The sequence below is a fragment of the Aricia agestis genome, chromosome 4 (genome assembly GCF_905147365.1).
Source record: "Aricia agestis chromosome 4, ilAriAges1.1, whole genome shotgun sequence".
Taxonomy (NCBI): Eukaryota; Metazoa; Arthropoda; class Insecta; order Lepidoptera; family Lycaenidae; genus Aricia; species Aricia agestis.
Genome location: NC_056409.1, coordinates 13,809,502 through 13,817,996, shown reverse-complemented (window position 1 = coordinate 13,817,996; position 8,495 = coordinate 13,809,502). Strand labels below are relative to the sequence as shown.

The 8,495-nt window shown below is 35.5% G+C and overlaps 1 protein-coding gene across 1 annotated transcript; it reads right to left on the bottom strand.

Moving 5' to 3' along the window:
* Nucleotides 1-4,370: 4,370 nt before the first annotated feature.
* On the bottom strand, nt 4,371-8,129 carry LOC121726437 (NAD-dependent protein deacetylase sirtuin-2). Its single transcript, XM_042113813.1, has 7 exons — nt 8,008-8,129; nt 7,672-7,932; nt 7,303-7,509; nt 6,920-7,069; nt 6,051-6,243; nt 5,398-5,584; nt 4,371-4,732 (listed from the first exon to the last, which is right to left on the bottom strand). The coding sequence occupies exons 1-7, from the start codon at nt 8,120-8,122 to the stop codon at nt 4,592-4,594; spliced, it is 1,254 nt and encodes a 417-aa protein (XP_041969747.1). The 5' UTR covers nt 8,123-8,129; the 3' UTR covers nt 4,371-4,591.
* Between the last annotated feature and the right edge of the window lie 366 nt (nt 8,130-8,495).

The following is an 8,495-nucleotide window of genomic DNA, read 5'->3' as shown; positions in this document are numbered from 1 at the left end:
CAACCCTAGGTATAAAAAATCCGAATTTTTATAAAAAAAAATTGAATTGGATATTACTTCTGACACAGAGGTTATTAGAGTGTGATTTTTGATAACATTGATAAAGGATTACTCACACTATCATTTCATGCTTAAAACTTTTTCTAATTCGATCTAATCGCGAAATAAAAAATAAAAAACTAAAATTACTAAATAAATAAATATCTGCCTACTTGATCACAGTAGGTTAACCAAATTCGGAGAAAAAGTCAAGTATTAAGTGCTTGTTTAATTGGTATAAACAAAGTTAATGTTACTTGATTAGTTTTTTTTTTATTAATTTTTATGCAAATTTTTTACCCAGAAAAACGCCAACTTTGACACTCTTTAAAAAAATAACTACAAAGAATATCGATCTCGGAGTTTTACTCTAATGTTTATATAGCTATCAACTATAGTATTTTGAAAGAAAAACGTTGTGAAACAAAATCGAGGTTTTTATCACACTGTGCGTTGGCGTTTACGATAATCGCTTGCCGCTTGTCTAGGCCCTCAGTTTACATGCAGTAAGGGCCGCGTTACACCTGGAATGGCAGCGGCGACTTCAGTGTCATATGATTTCAAACTTTGTCGCCTCGCCGCTGCCATTCCGCGGGCGCAGTCTGCGTTAGGGCGCGGCCCTAACGCAGACTGCGTGTGCTTTGTGTACGCGGCGCGGGCAGCCGCAGACATTACAGGTACCAGACAACGGAAATATATTTAATACTTTTATACTATACATATATTTAAGATTTTTATTATATGATACACATCCATGACCCAGGAACTTTGAAAACTTTTCCGTCGGCGGGATTCGAACCCGCGTCCCCCGGCTTGAGCTACCAACAGCCCACCAACCGAGCCACAGTGGTCGTCAAAATTGACCGGCCCGCCCCGCCCCGTCGCGTCGTCTGCAAAGCGCCTAAATCTGAAAACTTAACTCGAAATAAAAAATACAAATAAGGCTATACATTTTTATTTACATACAACAGCAGAGAACCTTTGAATATAAAAATAATAAATAAATTGTACCTAAAATATATCTTAAGTCATTAAATATTTTTGTTATAATAATAATTATTCTAACTACTAGTTACACCTTCTTATATATTTTCTTGCATGTTCCTCTTTATTTTTTCTAATTAACCGATTCAGTGCGGTGCGGACGCCACACGTTAAAAACATGTATGACACGGGAGCCGTGTCATACATGTTTTTAACGTGTGGCGTCTGACAAGTGAGCCGTGTCATTTAAAAAACGCTTGTATCTCCCTCAAATTACACTTTAGAAGGTTCTACTCAGAACAAAATCATCTTAATTTTCCACGTAGAACAAGCCTATGGGCTTCGCCTCTGAATATTCTGTGAATTGAAAAAAAGTATGGGCCGTCAACCTTTTTCAAAAGGTGCATTCATTGCGGATTACACGACAGCCGCGTCTTATATGGGTTTTTAACGTGTGGCGTATGACACGTGAGCCGTGTCATTTAGAAAGCGATTGTATCTCCCTTAAATTAAACTTTAGAAGGTTCTACTCCGAACAAAACCGTCTTAATTTTCTACGTAAAACAAGCCCATTATAGGCTTCATTTCTGAATATTTTGTGAATTGAGAAAAGTAGGGGCTGTCTTCTTTTTTAGCCCGGCCATATGCCCGCCGGACCCCCGCCGGAACGCACTCTGTTTATAAATTTTTTTGTGGACCCTACATACTATCAGAATTATGACGTGTCAAAGTGTATTTTTCTGATCAGAAATTCGGATTATGTGCGGCCAGGCTTTTTAGTAGTAAACCCAATTATCGTGCTTATAAAATTTATCGAAAATCGATATAATATTATAATATCGAGAAAACTTACTTTTTATGTATGGAATTGGCTAGTTCATATATTTTTTTTATTGGTTCCCATTATCAAACCACCACTTTTGTGAACCTGGTACTCGGAACCGGATCAATCGGAACAAATACCCCATGCAACAAAAGAAAATTTTTGAAAATCGGTTCTCAAGTGGCGAAGTAATCGTTGAACACATAAAAAAAATATCCACAGCCGAACGTATAACCTCCTCCTTTTTAGAAGTCGGTTAAAAAACTTAACAACGAACTTCTTTAAATGTATCTACGAACATATAATTTACATCGGAAACTCAGATCTATTTAATGTACGGTACTCATTTTCCCTACTTAGAAACCTACAAAAGGTTTGCAACATCTGACCAAAAAAATCGCTTACCTGCTTTAAAGTTAATTAACACGTAAAAACCATGAAAAACATTAAACCTTTTTGAACGTGGCGGGTGACACGGTAGCCGTGTCATCTACTTCTATGGCGTATGACACGGCTCACGTGTCACGAGAAAATTGTATGCCGCCACAACTGAAAGTCTTCAAAAAGATGCGCCGCATTGAATCGGTTAATAGAAAATGTATTGAAGATGCGATACTATAGGCCTGCTTTCTCCAATCTAAGACAGACAGACAGTTTATTTTAAATTATTATAATTAAGTTTTGATATTAAAGTATTTTGTTGACAATATTTATTACTACATATGTGATAGGAATTTAGTCAGGAATTTAGTCGTCAACTGCCTAGGAATCAATTTCCTCGATGGTACTTAGCTCTAAGTTATTGAAGAGTTGGACAGAAAATATTTTGAGTTCACTTCAAAATCTTCATTAAATTTAAGTTTCATCAATCATTAAATTTCTACGTGCGTAACTGTATCAAGTTCTTAAACTGGGAGTTTGTCAAGTTATATTATTATTCTACTTTCTACATAAATTATGTGATTGTCTGCTCAAAAATGTAAGCAAAGCTTTATCCAAACAAGATTTGATTTACTTTCTTACACTTTTAATGTTTTAGCTATTTATTATAAGGCGTAATGCCTTATAATAATTAGTAATTACTATACTTATATTTCATTGAGAACCAAAGCATTGAACGAGTACAATTGAATATAATTTTATTCAGTAAACCAGACTAGTGGGTAGTGTTAATTTATATTCTAACAAGCTATTTATTATTCGTAGCATTAGCTACGAATAATAAATTATAAGCTTATTAAAGTATGAATAGAATAGTGGTAGCATAAAATAAATAAATAAATAAAAATAAAATATGTTACTACCTACCTAATAGTTACGTTTAATAAAAGCGTTAACAAACAATTTAAAGCACTATTGAAAATAATAATGTCTGGTCGCCAGATAAACAGAAATTTAGCTTTGGTCCTTTCACATTTTAATTTATATATGCTATGTGGATACCAATTTTGTGTGAAAGACAAGTGACTGTAGGTTAATTAGTCAAATTTCTCTTTATTTTTTCTATGTTTTCCCTACATCTATTCTAGTTCATACAATACTTAAATATCATAATTAAATTTCATTGTTAGAATTCCATACAAAATAATATTTTAAATTGAATTTTATGACACATAATATTATTTGAATATTATATTACTGTCACATAAATATAATGAGAATATTGTGTCAATCTAATAATAATAAATACAACCCGGTCAAAATATCTTGAGATTTAATTTTGTCATTTTGGCGAGGACGTGTTTTTTCAAACCAGCTGAGTCTCAAGATATTTTAACCGAGTTGTAAAATCCCTACACGCCATAAAACATAGTTAAATGTAAAAAAAATCATTAAGCCATCATAATAAAATATATTCATACTTGTAAGTGCTATTAGTACCCGACATAATTTTCTGTCTCACATTTATACTTACAACTACATATTTCATGACTAATATTGCTTGCGAATACATACTTTTAAAACATTACTATAGAGTCGAGTCACCGAATAGGGAAAGAAAAAGGCTCTCGACTATGAAAACATTGATATTTCAAGCTTTTTTCATTGATATATTCGTACGGGGGTGAAAAAGACAATAAACGTTACGCTTTTATCAATATTCCTCCGTATTCAGTGACTTGGGTATAATTATTACATACACAACAGCTTAACTCTTTTACTACTCAATTCCCGTCTATAAGTTTGTTTGCCAATTTTACGAAATTCTATTCTGACCAAAGATAATTTTAATATTTCTGCATAAAACTATTCTGGTGCCCAGTTTCATCAACCACCCTCTAATGTTAGGTATCCCTTAGCGGCCACTAAAATACCTATTTCGGAAGATTACACGAACTTTTATATCTTAGCCGAGTAGGTGACACAAAAATAGGTGAAAACGTTTTAAGCTATTGCATAGCTTTCATCACAGGCTTGAGCGCGGCGACCGAATCAATCCGACGCGGCGTCGGCACGGTGTTTGCGTGCGTGCGACTAGATGTATGGGAATTATATAATATTAATTGCATAAGTTGATAAAAGACGCTATGCAATAGCTTTACCGCGGCAGTCTCCGAGTGACACATGTATTTTTTCGTCTAATGACTAATGAGATACACACCCCTAAGTTAAAATAGTGTTAGAGGGTGGTTGCCTAAAATGAACGTAAGACACGCATTAATAATAAGGCATCAAATAAATAAAGAGGCATGCACCCTGCGCTTATGCCTGTTACCCACAATATAATCATCATCATCACATTGCTCACAACTTGTGTTCAGCGCTGAGCCCCAGGCCAACCTCTTGTAACGGGCTACCAGACCCGACTGGTGAGTGTGGTGTGTTCAGTTTGCCTTCCAATTCCAAACGCTTCTCTTCGTTTGCGACAAGGAGACGTAGCTCATCCTGTAAAAAAATGAAATGTGAAAAGAGTTGGGGATAAGCCCACAAACTGTAATGATATTATAAATTTATAACTGCACAGATTGGTGAACAAATCACAGTAAAGTTATACAATAATAGTTCTTGGGCGCGAGAGCTATGCACATAGTCATACAGTACAAGTGAGGCTATGTCATCGTCGATTATTATTTATTATTAATTCTATAGAAATACTAACAATTTCGATCTATATTAAATACAAGTAAGCACACTGGACTGCACTACCATAATGTGCACCATCGAAGAAATTAATTCATAGGCAGTTGACAGACCAACATCATTTGGTCAAATTATGTGAATTCAAAGTAATTCGGGATATGTTAACTGGGTTTGACAAAACACGACCAATTCACGTAGGTCCACCATCTGCCTATGAATCAACTTCTTTGATAGTATATTTAATACCGTAACCATAATAATATGCTGTTGTATCGCTATCACATAAAAGCACAGTTAGTGTCAAAATACACTAGGCCGAAAATACGCGGCTGAAGTTCGGCATGATTATGCCTGCACCGTATTTTAAATTACCGATGACACACCGTATATTGTATGCGTAGCGCATTGCTGGCGTAATCATGCCGAACTTCGGCCGCATACGCGGCCGCCTAGTGTGTTTAGACACTTACACCCCACCCCAGCCTATCGGCCAGGTCCTGACAGCCGTCATCGCAGTCCCCTAGCCGGGCGACGTCGCGCACCGAGTCCTCGTCCAGCTGCAGACCACCGCCCATGATGCCCATCAGCCGCAGCAGCGGTGACCGCACACCAGCCTTCTCGCGGTTGATGAGAAGCCTCGGACACCAGTCCGGTACCCTGTTGGAAGAAGTCAGGATTAAGTTTTAAATTGTATGTTTCAATTGTCGCTTTAAAGTCTTTATGCGATGATATTTTCAGTGAACATTAACATTGCATAAAAACAATGTATGCCACTCTTTCCTTGAATATAAGGAAGAGAGGGAATTCTTCTTCTTCTTTAATAGCAGTTTCGTGGATTGCCAATGTCAGAGTGTATTGACAGATAGACTTTGCTCTATTGTAGGTCTGGTAAAAAGAGAGGGAATTATTATATTTTAAGTTATAATTATAGTACACTGTGACTGTAAATAAATATTATTATTGAGTAAATCTTCCATGTAGTTACATAAAACGGCAACAGATGGCGCTGTAAAGCAAGTTAATCTAATTGTTATTGTAGTTTCAAAACGTTGTTTTGTATTTTTAATAATAAGTCTTGTACTTATAAAAAATATTTTGTAGTGTATGTAAAAAGTATTCTTACATGTCAATCAATGAAGCAAACGGTTGAACTTCAAGTGAAGAGCCCATTATAATAAGCATGTCACATTTTTGGAAGTCCTCTTGAAGGCAATCTTGGAATCTGTGTGGAAGACTTTCACCAAAGAAAACAATATCTGGCTTCACAACTCCTGGACATTCAAGGCAAATCGGTATTTCATCCCCAAATATTTTATCTGTAATCAAAATAGAAATTATTTATTGAACTATGTACTATCAGAGAAGTTGATTCCTATGCAAATCGGGGACCTAAGTAGTTTGGTCGCGTTACGTCAAACCCAGCTGACAGATCACAACTAACATTGAATTGACATATTCAACCAAATAATGTTGGTCTATCAAATTGCATAGGAATCAACTTCCTCGATGGTAATTCCAGCAAAATTGATATGGATCACGAGTCACGACCTACATTGACCTATTACATTTGACAAAATTACAAAGGTCCTCCTGTATTTGAATCAAATTCTCAGATTTGCTATTGCAGTTTTGTATAGCAGTGTTTCCCAACCTTTTTCTGCCACGGACCCCTAGGAAATCATGTACAGTTTTTAGGGACCCCCTTAATAAAATAAACAGCAAAAAAATCTGATTATGTATGATCCAGAGACGACACCGCGGATTCCCATACATATACTTGGGGACCCCCAGGGGTCCACGGACCACAAGTTGGGAAACACTGTTGTATAGTATTATCAAGTTTATTATTATATCTACATTCTACAGCTTCCAATCCTGGCTAATGACAATAAAAAAAGAAACAAAATATGATGTACCCAAAGTTATGTAAACTTTAGGTACTTACATTGTTTCTTTTTTTTTCAAAATGTAATTAAATGACATTATTCTAACCTTTTATGAATTCTAAAGGATATTGTTTCCGACATTCTAGGCAGTGTGATGTGTAGAAAGTTCCATGGGCCTCAACAAGTTTCTCTTCAGGGATTCCAGCTCCGCGTTCCAGTGTGTCAATGTTTTGAGTATAATGACGTAGCAGTAAACCTTGAAAATCATACTTTACATTAATAATTTATTTCTTTATGCATTATTACTGAAATAAAAACACTGCATGTGAGCCAAGAAATAATTTCTTAAATGGCGGTATTCCCGCTTATAACAGTTTTTTCCAGAGACCACAAATACTAACAAAGAAACCAGGGCTATAGTTATTATTTCTTAATAATAAACAAGTAACCAAAACATTATTTCTTATTGTATATTCTCTATTATCTTACCTTTTTCATGTAATAGTCTGATAAAGTAGTGAGAAATTGTTGGTTTAAAATTTCCTGGAAACAATTCCTTTGCTAAAGCAAAAAATGGTTTTGGATTTTGTCGGAAGAAATTGATTTCAAATATCGCTTGAGGCTCCGGTAGATTATACTTTTGTAAATTATGATACAATCCAGTCTCTGGGCTTCTAAAATCAGGTATTCCAGCAGCTTAAAACAAAATAATACATTGTTTTTAAGTACAACTTTGTAGAACTCTTTGTGCTTTTGAGTTTGTTACCCTATTGATACCCATAAATAAATTTTATTACATGCAAATAGGCATTTAAATGATATTTTTTATGGTAAATTAAATTAAATTTATTTACTTACAAGTGGATATACCAGCGCCAGCCAATGTTATAATGTTCTTGCATCGTTCACTCTTTATCCACTCTACTATGCCGTCTAAACTGACTTCATTGAGAACTTTTTCAACTGGTGCTCCAACGGGTTCAGTGGGCTCATAAAATCCAAGCTTCTGGGCCAAGTAGCGTCGAATGGAGTCTACATTTAGATCTCGAATCCTTGATCCAATATCTTCCATAGGATTTGGAGGATTTGGCGGTACAACTCGGTCTGTGGGATCTCCACCTATAAATATTTACAAGCGTTTATATTTTTGTAATTTATCATCCATATATTTGTAATCATAATTTCTGTACTTACCATCACTCTTTCCTGGTGAAGAGTTATCAGACATATTTCGTAAAAACAATAAATTGCGATTTTCCTTCGTAAATCTATAACGCCAGAACCACTTTGACAGGCGAATGACGCACATTTTCAGGGTTGCCAGAACTCAGAAGAATGGCTATTTTAATCATAGACAGTCGTATTTTAAGCAGCCTCTACACGTTGGCCGTGTTAAGTGTTTGCCGAACAGAAGAAGACGGCGCTATACTAAAAAAAGAGATTGAATTATTTGTGTCTTTCTTTCTGGTATAGCGCCGTCCCCTTCTGTTCGGCAAACACGGCCAACGTGTAGAGCGGCCTTTAATCTGCCAATTATATTATTAGGTATTACGCAATACCTAACTAGCTAAAAGCCGAGCTTTGTAAGGGGGATATTCGATTATCATATATATTGGATCCGAGATCATTGAGTCAATGATATTGGATAATGTAATATAGATGTATGATTCATTTCTTCCTTG